A 19,893-nucleotide genomic window follows, 5' to 3' on the forward strand; every position below is an offset into this window, starting at 1 on the left:
CAGAAAGCCTTGCAATCATCTAAAGGGCATTTCTCCCCTCCTCTACCCCTTTATATCTTTTTTCCTTTCCTCTCTCTTTCTGGTCTGATTATTTTAGCTAATTTTTCATGGTCTGGGCAAGCTGACCAGCTAAGGTGAAATCTAGATCTTCTTAATTCTGAGTGGACCTTGTTTACCTTTACCTGCAAGTTGGTCCTAAACTCAGACACAGTGATGCTGTGGTTGCTTCCCTCTGGTTTATTTAGGTTGCTACACAATCTGCAGTAGCTGTGATCTCCATATTGGAATCTGGGGACAATATAAACTGCTGATGGTAGAGTGAGAATCTCAATTGTTACTACGCAGTGATTTACATAATATGCCGTCATTAGCACTTTGGTGTGACACATCATGGTTTCCAGGGCTTACTGGGCCATGCATAAACACCACAGGAAGGTGTTAGCATTAGCATTCTAGCCCTGTCAAGGCCTTAATTACTTTCACTGGGAAGTTAGGCAGCATCTTTGCAGGAGGGAAAGAAAATAGAATAATTAACTCGTGTTTAACTATCTACAGGAACCGCAGCTTTCCTTTTTCTTTCTTTAATTTTCTGGCAATTTAAGTTTTAAAAAAATCTTCATTTCATATTTTATTCATTATTACTTGAATCCATTTCCAGAGATCTATACAAATATTCAAAGATTCTCACCACAGTCACGTTCGTGTTATTGTTAAGAACTATTATTGTGACTTACAATTTTATATCTTACAAAATCCCTTCATAAACAAAGCCCTTGACAATCATTGAGTATTTATGACAGGGTGAGAGATACATATTCCCTGGCTCATGCAATCCTTCATAATCCTCTGAGATGGGCTCTGCTCTCGTAGGGGAGGGGGCAAACTGATGTCCGCTGAGGTTTTCTAGAAATTTCAAGTATGTATAGGAGGTAACTGGGAAGGTTGTTCGGGCTGATCTCAAAGTCAGTATTTGAAGAAATAAATTCCAATATTCCCTGCTCTCCAACCGCGGCAGTTATCGCCCACTTTCACAGAGCAATAAAGGCTCACATGACTAGAAAATCACAGTGTTGCATTTTGAGCCTCATCTGCGCCACCCCCAGAGCTGTTTCTACTTCCCAGAGGGGTGAACTGTTACACACGCTAGTGTGTGTTGTTGACATACCGTACATATTGCTCAAGTTGGTAAGTAGAAAAAAGGTGAGGATGGGCAGAAAAATAATCAGAGGAGCTTGCATGTAAAGGCATGAGTGGCCAAGTGCTGCCTGCCTGGTCAGCCGGTGCAGAGCAAGGCTCTGAGCTCAAAGCCGGGCTAAGAGCCACAGAGGAGAAAAGCGAGTGATGTTCACTAGGCATGTGGCCCGGTGCTTTGGCCACTGATGGAGGCAGCCTGAGTCCCAGTGATTGATCCACAGCCAAGGCTGCCCTTCTCTCAGCAGCAGCAGGCTCCCACAAAGAAGGCGGCACATGGAAAAGTCTTTGTTAGGGCCCCTAATGACAGGATTGAATTTCACATCACAGCTACCCCTAAGCAGGTACACTTGCTTCTTTCATGTTCCTGATGGATCCCACGGGAAAGAAGAGAGAGAAGAAAGGTCACACCAAGAAACAGGTCACAGGCTAGTTTGTCTGGGTTTGTACCTCCCCTGCCACACCACCTCCAGGTTTTTAGCCTTTGAGTTCTTCAATTTCACACACCCTGTGTGGCCATGGGTCAGCAATGGGAAAAACTTTCTGTGATAATTATTCATAATTCATCTACCATGACTCACTGGAAAACGAGTGCTTCCACGTATGTTACTGCTTGTGTTTAGATGCTCTTCCTCCAACCCAAACCTGGCCACTTGCTGAGGATCTACCCAGGCATTGCCTCTCCCAAACCCTTCCCAGGTAGCTCTTGCTGCCTTTACCAGTCAGATATTTTTCTTTCCTATCCTTTAAAATGGCTTTTGCCATAGTCCCTTTTAATCTACTTAACATCTGCCTGTAGCTGTGGTGCCAGCTTCTTGAAGTCAGACGCTGCCTTCAGCACAGAGTTCAGCAATATGATGAGTGTAATAAGTCCCTATGAATAAATGGAACATAATACATAGATGGATATTTATGTTAACTTGAATATTTTAAAGGCAGACTTTAATTCATTCAGTCTTTAAAAATAAAGATCTCCTTTTTCAGATTAAAAAACAATATTATCGATTGCAGCAACAAAAAGTTTCCAAAGAAGGAGTAAAAATATGCCGGCAATTTTCTTGCTCTGAGATATAGTCCCATCCAATAATTGTCTATACTTCATGTAAATGTAAAAGCAAAATTGTATGCTTTAAATGATTCTCTCAAAATGACTTGTGGAGATTCACAGGGGAGGCAGTTTATTCTCACTTCAACTCAATCAAAGGGAAGCCAGAACTCAAAGACACATGTAAGTAATGGTAGAACTAGAACCCACAAATCTTGTTTCAGTTCTAGGATGTGTTGCCCCCTGTTTGGGTGGTTCAAGTCTCTGTCCATCCAGCAACTGGGATATGGGTTTGCAGCGGGGCGTTCCTCCTGAAGGAAGGGTACACTGAGCTGATCCCGTGTTTGTATCTCAGCTATGCTGTGCATAACAGTGTAACCACCTCCAAAATCTTGAAGGGGGAAAAAGAAAGACGGGATACTTAATGAACAACTTGTTCTAGAATTAAATGACAGGTAACCAAGCAAGCCAGACTGGTAATAGTAAAAGGCAGAGCGTCTTTCCAAAAGCTAAATGACTTCCAAAAGCTAGTGACGGCTTGGCTCTGAATATGTTGCTATGGTAACTGCAACCATAGATTTAATTTGATTATGGAATACTGAGCAGTGCTCTAATCCATGACTGATGATTGTATTCCAGAACAATGTACACAGAGCGTGTTCAATGGATGCGCACAGGGCTGGGGAGTAGTTGTTACTCATCAAGGATAACAAGCAGAAATGAGTGCTGACAGCACACAGCTGCCCCACTATGCCCAGAGTGGAACTCTTAAGACAACCTGATAGAGCTCTTCACACTAGTCTCTAAACAGGACTGAACTGGAATCTCACAAACACACAGTGGCTACTGGCTCTGCACATGGGAGACCATGTCTTATTATCCGTACATCCACACAATGGTGATGGAACTTAGAGCGCTTTTTTTTTTATTGAATTATATCTATGTGAAGACTCTTTTTGCTGTCCTAGCGTGGGAGCTAGGAAGATGCTGACTAGTAATTCCCCATTCCTCTCCCTGAAAGCTCTGTAAATCACACTCTTAAAAAAAAGCAACAAGCTGAATTCCAAAACCCTCTCGGAGGAGAAGTGCCCGGGTTGGTGGGGTCTGGACTCTGTCCACTGAATGTGCAGAACTCTTCTGCACAAACATCGGCTACTCCCAAGGGAGCTCACAACTGATTGCTTAGCTGTGGAGACTCACATGTCCCCTCTTTCCCAATGGCAGGCCATCAAGGGAAAGGTTGGGAGCCCATGACAATGCATGGCTTAACTAAAATGTACTCTTTCCTCTGGAGGAAGAGAGTCTCACAGCAGGAGAACGTGCCACTTTGTTACCAGAAATCCACAGAGGAACAAAGACTGCAGCTGAGAAGTTATTTCCTGAGCAGAACAACAGAGTAGAATCTTTCTCCGTCTACCCATTCCCCTCCCCCTTTCCCCTTTCTCACTCTGCTTCTGTTGTAAAAGAGAAGACTTCCGGTCCAGCGGAAACTGACCCACAGACATGGAGATGCTGCCGTGTGCTATCCTCACGCCCTCTCCCATTATCGGCACCTCTCACCATCACCAGTGTCAGAATGGAGCTTTCATATTTGGTGACCTTCCATCCGTGACATGGAAAGCCCATATTTTACATACAGCAGGATTAGCCTGTAGCTGTGGTGTCCCTTCTCTGGTTTGGGACAGGCATATAAAGAATCCATTGTTTAGTATCATCCAGAATAGTTTCCCTGCCCTAAAACTCTTCTGTATCACTTTCCCTCGCCTTAACTCCTAGAACCCACATTCAAAGTGTCCTATCCTGCTATTGTCTCTTACCTTTGACAGGTACCACTGGGACAAGCCTGCCTGAGCTGAAGTGGAAAGCTGCACAGTTAAAGAGGAAGGGGAGGGGTGTGTGGGGCACGGCCTGAGGAGCCCTGAGGCCCAGAGGCTTGCCATCTCTGGATTTACTCAAGAGTACCAGCAAAACAGAAACAAATTTGCTTATAAGATTCATTCCTGAAATATACTGAGTTGGGGCTGAAGGACTGGGAATAGAAAAAACTTAATTTTCCAGAGAAACTCAAGTACAATTCACTAATCCTCTAATCTCTCAAACTCTCTTGAAGAAGCAGCACAGTGTGTAAAGTCCACGGGTTTTTATCGGCAGTGTTTAGTTGTCATATCCACAGCTGTCTGACATGGTGACCTATATGATCCTCAAGTCCAGCTCCATGACCCATCTTTGGGCCCAGTCAGCAATGCCTTGGTCTGTCTTGTAAATTCTTTGCAGGGGACACTTAGAACACTCTCTCAGATGTGGAGTTTTCTACTTAAAGGTACAGAATTTGCTATGAGGGAAGATAAAAAGGAGCTTGCTGCCTTTTAAGTGCTTTTACATATGGTTTCTTTAACACAGCTTGACATCTCTGGAACCATAGCTGCCCAGCTCACTTGGGCCTTTGTGCTACATCCATGGACGTGGACGCTGTTTCAGCATCTTAGAGGCTTATGTGAGTTCTGAGGCCAGCAGGTGTCAGCTGAGGATTTCTATGCTCTGCTTTTAAAGAAAGCCACGAGCTGTTACTCTTATTTGGGGAGAATCAAACCATGAAAGTTTGTGTCTTAAATGTCCATGGTCATGGTCCTGGGCAGTCACACAGAAGTGTAGTAAGATACCCAGGTTGTCTAATCCCAGAAAGGAGGCCTGTTTAGTCTCCCAACACCCATCTTGCACCAGCTTGCTTCCTTTGCCCCTATTTATCTCCAGACCCAAGTCAAGGGCAGAATTTGCCTCAGGCACGACAAAGACACCTAAGTGAGGGCTCTGGGAAATAGTGCAGCACAGCAGACAGGAAATAGAATGTAGAGCTAGAAAACTCCGGAGTCCTGGCTACTGTGACTTCTCTGATCTCAGACACCCACTTACTCTTTAGCTTTCTATTTTTTTCAGGAACGTTAATAAAGCTGAATTTACCTCAGTAGACTTTATTTAGAGCAGTTATGATAGACCACAGTGATCTCATATCCACTTTCCGTTTCTCACCGTACTGCACAGGAACTCTGTCTGTCCTTTTGGCTCACTGCAATGATCCAGGGCCAGGAATTATCAGTAAGCAAATGGGAAGCAAACAGGTGAGTGGATAGGATTTGAACAGAGGAGGGAAAGAAGAGAAAAGAAAGGACTGCAGCTTTGCTGATACACCAAATACAATTAGATAAAAATCAAAAAGTAACCTGTGAATTGTAAAGTACCGCCTGCATTGTTAAAGACGGTACTTGATGCACTGAGGTGAAGTGATCACTACCTCCCTGACTAATGCTCTCCAGTGATTTTTTTTTCTCACTACAACTAAAAGTACAACTGGTTTGAACAATCTGACTTCCTCCTACTTCATCTCGTATCAAGTCTCCTCCTTCCTTCTATGTCTCAGGCCTGTGACTCTGAATTTCTGTGGACACGCCGAGTTAGTTCATGAACTGTTTTTGTTAGCCTCTGCCTTGCTTAAAAAGCTGTGTGAAGTCTGCATATCTGGCTCCTTACCATCCGCTATCTCTCTCCTTACCTGCCACATGGTAAGAAAAGCCCTTCCTGTACCCATATCTGGGATTCTAGATGTAGAACAGAATAATAACATTCTATTATTTACTCATTGTTGTTTCCTTCCCAACTCCTGCTGCAAACAAAACAAAAAACAAACAAAAAAACCAAACCAACCAAAAAAAACAAACAAACAAAAAACCCAAAAAACGAAACCCTTATATTTATTCCAAATTGAAAACATGATCTATGTTTGTTTAATACTAATGCCTTAGAGGTAGCTTTCAAATTATTTTGGTTTATTTACACAAATATACGAAAACAAACTAAATCTCTATGGTTCTAAGCAGTAAACCCTTGCCCCTCCTTCCTCCCTCAGCCTCACTTACATACTTCAAGACTTATTCTTGCTCTGTGAATAAACAATGTGCCAATTGGTTTCAATTTTGAGACTTGAGAATGATATTCTTGTGGGCTGCTCTATTCCTGTCCTGGGCTTGAAGGTCTGCTGACTTGGGGTTTGGAATGTAGAACAGGTTGGGTAGAAATAGGTAATGGAGGCAAATGACAAGGACACACCTTCATGCACTGCTGCAGTTTATTCCCAGGGTCCTCATGGCAGCCGTAACTCAAGGCCCAGGACCTGGTCTAGGGCTGGTGTTACACCCCCTTACTGTCTCACCCTCAGTGTCCTTGTCCAATAAAACAGATACATCTCAAAGGCAACCACAGGTATGGGGAGAGGAGTTTGACCTACCATAAGCACCATGATATGATACCCGTGTAGAAGAATCATCTGTGTGATATTTCTAAGGAAAAAGGCAAAAAAACAGCTTTTCTGGGCTAAGTGAGATTTCTCTGATGATAACGAAGTAGGTCACTCAGAACTCTGCCTTGGGGCAAACCTTCATCGTCACATATGGGTTAACATCTAACTCTAAGTGCGCTTCATCCCTTCCCTAAGAGATGGGCTCCTGTTGTATCTGATCTTGGTGAACACCCCCATCTGCTTTCAACATGCTGCATCTGATGTTAGCTAACGCCTACTATTAGCATTAAAAGAAAACAATCTGGAAAAATTCACTCTCAAGCAGAGTTCAAACAGGCCACAAGTAGATGTAGAATCTTAATTGTACAAAGTTTGCTAAAGTAAAAGTAGTAAATTTATACATTATACACAAATAAATGTACGTACATATATGTGTGTCTGTGTGTCTCTGTAGATAAAGCCCATGGAATAGTTCATGAAATCAAAGACAAGAATGTTCTATCTGATTTATGAACGAGACTGCCAATAGAAAAAGGAGAAAAAAAATCTCCTAGTGTGGAAAAAAGGAATGATCAAAAGAACCAAATGACATGGAAATGAACTGGGAATCTTCATCCAGCACTTACTGGTAATGGGTTAAAATTCTGGTCCACCAGATGGTTGTATCCATGGTCGAAAAATGAATGTCGTATCACAACATCAATGCCCTGATTGGCCAACATTCCTAAAGTGTTTAGCCATCTAAAAGAAAAAGAAGAAGAAAAAAAGCCACATCAGCAGATTATAAAATGGCATCTAACAAGCACTGTGAAGAGTAGTTACAACACACAACACCACCAGAACCAACAATTTTACTTGATGCCTTAAAGGAGAAAATCATTTTAGGTGATGAACAGGTAAGAGATCTCAAAGATTATCACATATAATCTCTTATTTTACAGGAAAAGAAGTCTAAGAGAATAAAATGAATTATTCATGGTGATAGAGTTATCGCAGTGTATGACTTGTATTTTACTTTCAGAATATAAACAAATGAACACTGCCAGCACTTAGAAGCCCAGTACCCCCTTCCTGGCCACAAACATAGAAGCACAGGACTTCACAGTACACCTTGCACCCTCAGTCTTCTTGCTCTGTAACAGTACACACGCTTTTCAAAGGACTCTACCTTGCATGGGCCTACAATGTACAAAAACAAGCCTCAGTGTCTGGACCCCTCATGTTTCACTGTCACAGTCAATGTAATTATGTTCTTCTTTGATGCCATGATAAACTATTCAGGGATTAAGCACATTACCTTCACATATGTGGTGCAACGGGAAACCTGCATTGACCATGTTCTCATACCTGACTATGCAAAATGCCTAGTTCACGCAGCATGCTCCTCAAAGCCTGCCATCTAAGCTCTTCCCAAATGCCCAGATCCTGCCACTGCAACTGACAGATTCAATCCATTCATCAATTTCTGCAGTCATGGGTTTGCTCTATGTATTTACCACTGCTGAAACTATCACTCATCTTAGCTTTTACCTCAAACTTCATTCTCCACAGGTCTAAGTCACACAAAACTACTTTTGAGTAGCCAGTGTAGCATGCTCTTTTGTACTGACCCACGTTTTACATGTTTCCAACATTTTAACTCCTGCTTAGCATTTTCTATCCACTCTCCTCTAAATTTCCCACCACATAGTAATCTCTCAAGCTAGTGCTAACTTCTGGCATCCTAGTCAGCGGTATCACCTTCTACCTTCACAGAGCCCTTTGTATGTATGCCCTCTGCCAGTCTGCTAGATGGTGACATGCATGTATCTCTACCATTCCCCATGGGTCACAGGCCCACAGTCATACCACATTTGAATTTATACTCACAACACTCCCTGGCACGCTGTAGGTGCACAACACTGTTTAGGCTGACATTTGTCTGGATAAAATTAGATTCTAGAAACTTTGAAAATCACCATTTAGCACATGGGAAAAATTATGCATAGCTATTATTTCCCAAATCTGAAACCATATGGGGCTCCAGACCCATGACTTCTAGAATTAAATTTTTTCCTTGCTGGAATAAAGAGCATTTCTAATTTTTATATTATGGTTAAATAATGTTCACATTTTCAAATCTTTTTTTACATTTACAATTTTATTTTATTCTCATAGAAATGAACACATTTACTGGCAATTAGAGCTGCAAATCCAGACCCAAAAGCAAAGCAAAACATACACAAAACAAACTTTTAAATCAGAAGGAAAGTCTGTTCTGCTAGTTTTGTTCACACTGGGACACTGTGACCCAGAGAATTGAAATTACTTTGAGAGTATCACATGGCAAAGCTACTTGCCTTTATTATTTTCGTTAGTTTGGCAAGCCTGTGAAATCAGGATAATAGGTTCAGCTCTTGCTCAAATCCTGAGGCACAGTAGCAGACGGATTACCAAAGATGCTCATGGTGGAACTCCAATAAGAACTGTGGGTGAATGCCTCTTATACCAGAGCTCTAGCCATGTTTATAAAGCACAGAGATATCAGGTCTATATTTAATATTGAACTATGAAAGCAAATATGGAGTTTCATCTTCTAGAAGAAATCTATATGCATGACCGTGTCTGCATGAGCGCCATCGCCAGCGCCATCTGCACGGCACCACAGGATAAAGTGACCCCATCGCTCACTAGTTCAGTATCTAGTCTCCCATTCCATAGGTGTCCTTCTCATCACTTGGAGTGTTGCATTCTCTCAATGCTGACACGGCAGCCTATCAGGATGAATTTGTAATTTTCCAACAGAAGACTGACAGGGTAGCATTCTCCTTGAGTTGCAGTAGCAGACTTCTGATTCATGTGTGCATCTGCACGTGCCCTAGGAAGCTCATGGTTATGTGATATATGGAAAGTCCTGAGGACATGCCATCTTTTCACATGCTCCCTAGCTTCTTAGAATGTTAAACCTCTATTATTTTTCTAGGAGACAATTTGTATACCTTCAAGAACACAGTGCAGCGCTGTGTGCTGCCAGTGAGGTTAAGATGGGATGGATGACAAGGAAGTAAGAGAAAAGACCAGGGGCAAAATGAACTAGATCTATCTAACCTCTGCCAACCAAGTGCTGGTCATCTGAGCTACACCCCACATAGCAACAACTATGTTCATCTGCAGTTCCATGTAGACAGCTATACCTATTTGCCTGGTGTTCATGCAAGAGCAGGTCTCCATTTCAGCTGCTTCTGTGAAGGTTTGTGGTACTTTTTCACTTCACATCATTCCTTGAGTGGAAACATTCAGTACAACTGGGCTATTTGCTGGACCTCAAAGCACAGTCATTTGGCAGGAGCTGAGCAAAAGCCATTCTTGTGCTGATTCCAGGGGGTCCCCTGAGTACTGACTGCCAACCTGGCTTTTCACCCTTGTAACAGGATTCATATCAAACTAGCAGGAGCATATTATGAAAGAGGCCTCTTAGTAGCACGCATTAAATGCTGATTCACTCCATTTCATTAATTTGAACCATGCTTATTGGACTTCTCTGTGAAACACAATGTAGGATGCTGAGGTTACAAACACGGAAGACCCAAAGTAACACCATGAATTACACTGAGCAGTTATCTTCATGTACCTCTGACATTATCCCATCTGAAAATGCCATCTACTTGGCTGGCCTGACCTGTTCTTCACAAATGTATTAAAGAAGTGTCTCGATGGAGAAGAACTGCATCTGTCTAATTAGGAACAGCTGTTAGTAGCAAAATACATAGCTGAGGGCAAAGCTACAGTTCATGCATTGCTCAGCCAGAAAGCCTGGGCCAAAAGACCGCAAGAGACGAGAAAAAAATACTTGGTTAGCCGCTTGTTGTGAGGGGTTTGTCCTGGCTGCCTGACATTGATTAGCCGCTTGTTGTGAGGGGTTTGTCCTGGCTACCTGACATTGGTTAGCCGCTTGTTGCAAGGGGTTTGTCCTGGCTATCCTGGCTACCTGACACTGAGAGCCATGCAGAGCTCTATGCTTCTGGCTCAAGTCACTCTTCAGACAACTACGGTAGCCTTCAAACTCATACTGTCATCCCTTCCGAGAGCTTGTGCATAATATCGACAAGGTCTAAATTTTAAAACACTTATCTCTTCTTTGATAGCTTGCTATAAGCCCAGAACAAAGCCTCATTTCCTTTACATGGTTTTCAGGACCATCCATCATCTGGTGTAAACCCTATTCCTTCACAGTCTGCCTTCGTTCTGTCTCTGATGAAAGAGGGCTTTACTCCACATTACTCATGCCTTTTCCATGCTGTTTCTTCAGCCTGAGGTACCTCACTGTTAGCTCCACTACTCTCCACCTGGGAAGATTGGGGCACTCTTACCATGTCCCAGAAGATGCCACCTTTTCTATGAAACTCTTCTGATAATTCCATTCAGGGAGTTTTTTATTCCTCTGTAAACACGGCAGTTTTCTTTCATAAGAAGATGTGGGAGACAGAAAGAATGGTCTACTGGATAGGGAAAAGGCTAGACTCTGGAGAAGGCTGTCTGGCTTTGAGTCTGATCTCTGCCACTAGCTGAATGAGCTCTCTTGGCTAACTTACCTCAACTCTGCTTTTCAACTTCTTTCATTGTAATCTGAGGACAACACTACCCTCTGTTTTGATGGCTCACCACTAAAACCGTAGCACTAATCTCATTGGTTGTCAAAGTATTAAAGGACTTAGACAGTGCTTGGCTCTTAGTAGATCCAATATTCATCAAAGAATTATCACAGCATAATTATTCTTTGCAATGTAGTCATCTCTCATTCTAGCCCCCCACCCCAGTCATGTTTCTGGAGGACAAAACCATTCCTGTTATTACCTAACTCCCAGAACTATGGTAAAACGAAGATGGGAGAATCCAGGCTGCTGACTCCACGGTGGGCCGAACTACGGACTTACTCAAGATGTCGTCTGTGCTCTGATGCTCATGCCTGACAAAATGCTAGTCGCTGGAGAAGTGACTAAGTAAGGTTAAATACATTCACAAATGGATAGATGGAAACTTTCCATTGGAAGTGAGCTTTGCCTTGCCATGAGCAGTGAGTGTATTACAGTTTCACTGTCCTTTCCTAAACGTTCCTGGGAGTGAAAATGTCAGTTACTTACAAGAATCCTGCAGCATAGGAATCTGACAGATTGTTTGTGCCTCCAGCTGAGGTGGTCACCACGCCTTCCAGCCAAATCTTCTTTCCTGGAGTGTATGTGTTGACCACCTGTTCCCACAATAGAAACATAAGAGGATAGATGAGATTTTAAAAGCACCATCACTCCCTAAAGGAAGTGTCTCTCATTCCCTGCTCCCAAGTGGTCATGATTTGTGCTTTATTTGAAGATGTGTATCTGTTGCTTTCCTTTTACAGGAAGGCCACACAAAGAGTGAGTTGCCACACGCACACAAAAGCACACAAAAGCATTAATGTTCACACATGCTCACTTTTTCCCTTAAGTAAACTCAGGTGATGGTATGATGGAGCAAATGCATAGTCTAGAGTGTAAGATGACTTTAGGGAAGCAATATCCTTCACCAGAAAAGAATAATCACATCATGTTTCTATAGTAACAGACCCTGAGTAGCAATGCTTTTCAGGATCATGTTTCAGAATTTTTATGATAAAGCACAGTGCCTATGTATCAGAGGTCATGAACCATGAGTAGGAGAGGAAAAATCTTCCAGGGAACTGTTGTACAGTGAGCATGGCATGTAACTGGAGTAAACATAAAAAGAAAGTCCCTGACCCATGTGTCAGATTCTACACAGGAAAGCTGTAGAAGCTGTGTGCCTTCTAAGCAGAGGCAAAGCCTTGTTAAAATGTGTCCCTCTGAAGTTTTGAAATTACCCAGTCTCTGTTCTACAAGTTGGAGGCTGGCCAAACTCTTCCGATCAGAGTGTAGATACACTGGAAAGCAATCTGGCAGTTCTTGTAATGGGTAATACTAGTAGCTTCCGAAAGTACATTCTGAGTCATGAGCTGTCTAGTGCTAGCTCATTTGAGGAAATAATATCAACTAGCAGGAACAGTGAGTTACAAGATTAGAACGGGGAAAGGGGAAGACAATAGGAGGATATGTTTTCAAACTGGCAACCAATGCTGACAACCTATGCTCAATCTCATAGGGATTTTTAGATAAAAGTCTATATAACCCTTCTCAAAACTGTCTAACTGTCCCTCAAGATGACATTGGGAAGTATGTCTCTTGGTTTCTGCCTCCTTAAAGCAACCTAAAGAATTTATCCCTACCCCTGTTTCACGTGTAGCTCTAAGAGCTGAGCATGCTCCAAATATTTGTTGCCTCTGTCCAGAGACACCCAAGAGTAGGAATGAGAAGCATGTACTGCTGTGTCCACTAGCATCAAGCTCTGGCCACTGCTGTGATGGCCAGAATATGAGGTAGGACTGAAGGATGCTGGCATACACAAGGGAGGCTGGTAGAGAAATAGTGCATTGAGATATCCACAAATTCCTCTCCTAGACATGTCACCAAAGCCATTATTCTTCAGGTTTCTAAAGAGAAAAGTACAAAGATTTTACCATGTCACGGTTTGTGATAGATGTCCATAGTTAGGACTGAAATGTAAAATGCATTTAGTGCATCATATAAAATTCTATGCAGCATTTGAGGCAAAAATTCATTATACATTATAGAATACAAGTATACTTTATATAGCCATTTATTAATGGGTAATAATAAAGACCAAAGATGTGTGTTTTAAGAACATACGTCAAGCATATAACAAAGACACAAAAAAGAAAAAAGACAAAACATAGACAAGACATTTTGTGAACGGATGATAGGTTCTGCTGTAAAGGTGGAATATCTATCATTCAGCTCTTGGTTCTTTAGGATCCCAGAAAGAATATATGTATATGTATTATATGAATGTATATGACTATACAATATGAGATACATATCTATACATACAACAATACTCATAGGTCGACATCAAGTGACTATATTCCTTTATATACTTCCTTCTAGGCTTAGCACCCAATAACTGTCTTACTACCATTTAGAAGAGAATTTGTATTTTATAACTCACAAAAAATTGGTATTGGGAAAGTTACTGAGCTTTTCAGAAATAAAGTTGTACTAATATATAAATTAGATAAAGTAACAATTCTAGCCAAGAATAGAAGAAAGAACAAGAACTAACGGTGGAGCCCACACTGGAATGTTGTTAAAGGTTAGAGAGCAGATGCTTAGCAAGAACAAGGCAAGGGCTCACGCTGTATTGTTACGAATAAGACACCACCCCTAATGCTCTTTGTACACTGAAAAAAATAAAAAAGGAATAATCAGGGCCTGCATCTTCCTTACTGCAAAGTAAGTATCTCATTCCTTTTTTTTCTTAAATTATTTTATTGATTTACATTCCAAAAGTTACCTCCCTTCTTGGTTCCCCCTCTCCGAGCTCTTCACACCATCTCCCCGCCCCCATCTCTGAGAGGGTGCTTCCCTACCCTCTCACCCACCTCTACCTCGCCCCTACCAGCATCCCTCTTCCCTAGGACATCAATTTTCTGCAAGATTAAACAGATCCTCTCCCACTGAGGCCATACAAGGTGGTCCTCAGCTACACATGTGCCCGGCCACAGACCAGCCCATGTGTGCTCCTTTTGCCTTAGTATCTGAAAGCTCTGAGGAGTCTGGATTAGTTGACACTATTGTTCTTCCTTCGGGGTTACAATCTCCTTTAGCTCCTTCAGTCTTTCCTCTAACTCTTCCATATGGGCCCCCGACCTCAGTCCAATGGTTGGCTGTAAGTAGAGGTGGTCTCTTCATGTTCCATGTTCCTACCTTTAGGCATTTTGGTTAATGTCATCCCCATTGAGTCCTGGTAGCCTCTCATATACCAGGTCCCTGGGACTTTCTAGAGGTTCGCCCTGAACCCAACCTCCAACTGCTGCATATTTCTATTCATTCTCCTATCCCTCTGGGCTTCTCTCCTGTTTCTCCCCATACCTGATCCTGTCCTCCCTTTTCTTCTTCCCTCTTCCCTCTCCTACCCAGGTTCCTCCCTCCCTCTGCCTCTCATGATTATTCTGTTCCTCTTTGTTCCCCTTTTAAGTGGGTTTCAGACAACCACACTTGGTCCTTTCTTCTCATTAAGCTTCCTACAGTCTGTGAGTTGTATCATGGGTATTCTGATTTTTGGCTACTATCTACTTATCAGTACATACCATGCATGTCCTTTTGGGACTAGGTGACCTCACTCAGGATGATATTTTCTAGTTTCATTCATTTGCCTGTAAAATTCATGATGTACTCATTTTTAATAACTAAATAGTATTCCATTGTGTAAACAAACCATATTTCTATATCTATTCTTCAGTTGAGGGACATCTGGGTTGTTTCCAGCTTCTGACTAGTACAAATAAGGCTGCTATGAACATAGTGGAGCATGTGTCCTTGTGGTATGGTGGAAGACTTTTTGGGTATATGCCCAGGAGTGGTATAGCTGGGTCTTCAGGTAGATCTATTTCCAATTTTCTGAGAAATCACCAGATTGATTTCCAGAGTACCAGTTTGGAATCCCACCAGCAGTGGATGAGTGTTCCCCTTTCTCCACATCCTCGCCAGCATGTACTATTGCTTGAATTTTTGATCTTAGCCATTCTGACTGGTGTGCGGTGGAATCTCAGGGTTGTTTTGATGTGGATTTCCCTGATGACTAAGGATCCTGAACATTCCACTCAAGATTCCTCTGTTGAGAATTCTGTTTAGCTCTGTACGCCATTTTTAAATTGGGTTATTTGGTTCTCTGGAGTCTAATTTCTTGAGTTCTTTGGATATTAGCCCTCTATCAGAGGTAGAGTTAATGTCGATGTTTCCCCAATCTATAGGCTGCTGTTTTGTCCTATTGACAAAACTTACAGAAACTTTTCAGTTTCATGAGGTCCCATTTGTCAATTGTTGATCCTAGAGCCTGAGCCATGATTTCATGAAACTTAGCTGTGCCAGAGTATTGGAAGCTATTTCCTACAATCTCTTCTATTAGACTCAGTGTATCTAGGTTTATGTGGAAGTCCTTGATCCACTTGGACTTATGCTTTGTATAAGGAGATAAATATAGATTAATTTGCATTCTTCTACATGCAGACCACCAGGTAGGCCAGCACCGTTTGTTGAAGATGCTTTCTCTTTTCCAGTGAATGGTTTTGGGTTCTTTGTCAAATATCAAGTTTCTGTAGGTGTGTGGGTTTATTTCTGGGTCTCAATTCTATTCCATTGATTGACCTGTCTGTCTCGGTGCCAACACCATGCGGTTTTCATCACCACGGCTCCACTCTCTTTAATACTGCTCAGAGTGTCTCTCTCAAAGGGAGTTAGAAATCATAAAAATAAGAAAGCAAGAGAAACAGCTAACTGATTAAAAATAATCATATAGTGAAGTTGAAGACTATATTTATAATTCCTTAAAATACACGATATCTAGACATGTACTTCTTTTATAACTAGTTAAAGCTCAAGAATTCACTTATATTTTTCTTTTTTTTTTCTTTTTTTACCTTTGGCTTTCAGGCAATTCATAATTTAACTGTGTCCTTAGAGATAAGCTCTGAAAACATGCTAAGTGAAAGAAATCTAACATAAAAGGTCATGTATTACATCAATCCATTTATTTAAAAGTCCAGATTATATTCTATAAAGTCCATAGAGGTGCAAAGTAAATGAAGAGTTCCACTGGGTTGATAAAGAGGAAGAAGCTTGAGGTGAGAGACAAAAGGAAGCGTTTTACTAATGAGTGTGAGGTTTCTTTGTTAGTCTTGAATATGTACTGAAATTAAAAGTGGTAATTATTTAAAAATTTTATGAATATACTTGAGTTTGTTGACTTTCGTATTTTCAAAGGATAAATGCTATGGTATGTGAATTATTTTTCCATGTGTAATGGAGAAGTATGTATGTTCATCTTATATATGTTGTAAATATATATTATATGTGTATATAATGTATTTACATACACACACACATATATATATAATTAGCAAAAGGAGTGGTATCTAGACATGCAAAAAAACATAATGTAGAATGCACCCTGATAATTTTGATATGAATCACAAACTAGCTTTGACTTCAGCAATCATGATCTGGAACTTAAAACCCTTCATTAACTTTAAAGGCATGGGCTTGAAATAGAATAACTATAAGTCCCTTTTGAAAATAATATATTAAAATGTATTAGCATTTTATAATATGACTGCATATCTTTTTGGTTCTTAACACTCAAGTGTTTACAACTGGTTTTTATTACAACCTGTTGAATCCCATGCACTACAATAGTAACTGGTTTAGAAAGACATGGTATAATAGTGGTATGAACATCAGGGAATAACCAACCACTGTCTCATTGTTTCACAAGATAGAACACCAGATACTTGGCACCATTATCAGGCCAAGAAACTACCTATGGTTGGACAGGTCAGAGGCCCCAGGGGAATGTTAGTTCTATTAAGCTGCTGAAAGGACACAGTATTAAACTATTCCCAAATTCTATCATTATACCTATGGATCAATACATTTCTCAACCCTTATTTCATAGGAAGAAGCTTTTATTTATAATAGATGGTCATTAACACAGAGACCCACACTGACCAAGATGCAGAGACAAGGGACTGTAGACTGCTCTAAAAGGAACAGATATACAATCTCTCCCTTTCCCCAAGGCTCAGGGATCATTGTGGAAGAGTGGAGAGAAAAGGATGAAAAGCCCAAAGGTGGTAGACAACCACAAGGTATCATCATCTTCTAGACAGCTGCACATATGAACTAACAGTGTTTGCAATAGTCTGTATATAACCTGTGCAACCCAAGTCAGACAATATCTCAGCAAGGAAATAGAAGTTACACACAAAATTCTACCCCTAGTTGTGGAGCTATTGTCAATTGATAGCTTCTAGGAAAGTGACAAGTAGATTTCTCTGTGAATATAGCCCATAGTGATTTTGACAGTGCTCTAGCGGAAGAACATACATCCTAGAATATTTGAGCATCACTAATTGGTTTTTGGTGGGTTTAGAAAAACAGGATACTAAGTTGGATGGATAGGGAAGGTGGGAGGATTTGAGAGGAGATGGGGGAAGAGTCACAATGATTAAAACATATTGGACTAAACTCTCAAAGAACTAATTTTTTAAAAAATGAGTACTTGATTATAGAAGTTAAAATTAACTAGGCAAATAAAGGTTAAATACAAATAAAGGTTAAATACACCTTGGAGATCATCTCAGAAATGAAGATCTGAATTGTTGGGGAGTCATTAAAATTGTATAATGACCTACAGAAGTAGGTGAAATTGCCTAGGGAGAGTATATTTTAAAAACAGAGTAGAAAGAAGTAAGGATTTCATTTCAAAACTAGAGGCATTATCAAACACTTTAATTTATCACTTCAACATTTATTAGCCACCTGCTAAATGCTAAGCAGACTACCACAACTGATTTACACTGTACCCCCTCAAGGGGACTAACAGAAGTAAACAAACAAATAAGAATAATTGCAGTGATAATAGGAACCAAAAGGAAAGTGCTAGGCAGGAGCTTGTCAGGAAGAAGGGGTGCTTTAGAGGGTGCTCAGTGAGGAGTCTTCTGTAAGGTGGTATCTGAATTAAGAGGGAGCCAGGTCCTTGGTCCTTCCAGGTCCCAAAGGAAAAGCATAGAAAAAGGCTGTGAGGTGAAGCAGGACCATTGCTTGTAGCACCAGAAGGAAGGCCATCTGGATTATAGTAAATAGAGACAAAAGACTGAGCAGATGAGGTTAGAGATGAAAGGCGGGTGCATTCATTACGAGTGGGGCTGAGGCTATTGGAGGGATTTAAGCAGGAGCGGGTTTCTGATCTGACTTATGCCAGATTACTGTAGCTGCTATGAGGTCATACATATGTCTTAAAAGGATTGTGAAACCTGTAACATGATATACAAATTAAAGGTCCTGTTATTTCTACGACCACGTTGAGCTTCAGTGTCCTTATACATAGATGGGATAATACCGGGAAGGACTGGGCTAAGGATCCCAGATGTTTGACAACGAATAAATAACATGAGGCCAATGACAGGCTAATCCCGAGCTAGTGCAAAGGGATGCAGACCCAGCAAGTGACTGATTTATGGGAGCTCCTTAAGGAGATGAACGAGTTCAGAGAACTAGTCCAGATAGTCCTCAGCTTGGCAGTAGGATTCTGAACCACTCATGAAGCTTCTGGGAAGCTTTGAACCAGGATCTGTTTGAAGTCAGGAAATCCACTCATCTTTTCTTTTTAATATTCATTTATTTTTTATTATTTTTAAAGTGTGTGTATATGTATGTGCATGCGAGTGGTACAGATGCCTGTGGATGCCTCTGGCCTTTGATCTTCCTTGAGTTTTAGGCAGTTGGTATGCTCCCCAGTGTGGGTACTGGGAACTGAACTTGGGTACACTGGTCAAAAACTTGGGTACGCTGGCCCAAGAGTAGCATTTGGTCTTAATTGCTTGCCATCTCTCCACCACAGCCCTCAGTTATCTTTTCTTAAGTCTTTACTTCCTAGCACAGTGCTTGGCATAGACAGGGGCCTTCACTGAAAATGGAGCTCTAGTCACACAAAGGAGCTAATGTAGCACCAGATCTGCCCTTGGGCTAGCTCACAGGAAACCCCACTTTGGAAGGAAACTAGATGATTTAACGGGTGATTAAACTGGACAAAGAATGAAAAGCCACGTGCTGCTTGCAAACACAAATTTAGAGATTAGGAAAAACAGAAACATACAATGAAAACTTTCCAGGACACAAAAGACCTGGGCAAGAACACTGCCTAGGCATTTGCTGAGCTTTGGTGTAGCAAGTCTTGACTTCTGAGAGGAAAAGAGAAATCCTGATTCTTGTGTCATATGACATATGAAACCCAACAAGCTCACAATTCTTAAAAGCAAATTATCATCCAATATGATTTAAATGTCTAAGAATTTTATGTCTAAGAATTATTCTGAAATTGAAAATATGACAATCATGACCAGCTACTTTCAGAGCCAGTTTGCTCTCAACACATAAGTGGAAGGTGAAGGTGTTGTGCTGAACTTGGAGGGGTAATTTGTATAAGATGATTTTGTTTCAGAGTCCAAAGCCTGTGTCTTTTAAATGAAGATATGACTCCAGGAAATGTCTAGAGTTATAAAAACTATGTATACTGCAAAGTCCACTGGTACTAAAAAAAAAAATGAAAAAAAAGTTAATCTTTATTCTCTTCTAACTGTAGGGAGAGTTGAAAGAAAATAATTTATAAAGTTTTGTTTGGGAGCTGAGGATGGAAAGCATGTGCTCAGCTTGCATGAAGCCCTGGGCTCACCCTCAGCTAGCTCTTCCCCAGCCTTGTGAAT

General features: G+C 41.2%; 1 protein-coding gene across 3 annotated transcripts in view; it reads right to left on the reverse strand.

Annotated features, from left to right (window-relative positions):
* The window catches only part of Hpse2 (heparanase 2 (inactive)), a 593,647-nt gene that overhangs the window by 124,243 nt on the left and 449,511 nt on the right, over positions 1 to 19,893 (reverse strand). For all 3 annotated transcript variants that reach the window (XM_028773832.1, XM_028773848.1, XM_028773840.1), the window contains 2 exons: positions 11,648 to 11,754; positions 7,154 to 7,268 (listed from right to left, as the gene is read on the reverse strand). In XM_028773832.1, the coding sequence (XP_028629665.1) occupies positions 7,154 to 7,268; positions 11,648 to 11,754 (222 nt within the window). The remainder of the gene's footprint in view (positions 1 to 7,153; positions 7,269 to 11,647; positions 11,755 to 19,893) is intronic.

Source organism: Grammomys surdaster, unplaced genomic scaffold (genome assembly GCF_004785775.1).
Source record: "Grammomys surdaster isolate TR1022 unplaced genomic scaffold, NIH_TR_1.0 66, whole genome shotgun sequence".
Classification (NCBI taxonomy): Eukaryota; Metazoa; Chordata; class Mammalia; order Rodentia; family Muridae; genus Grammomys; species Grammomys surdaster.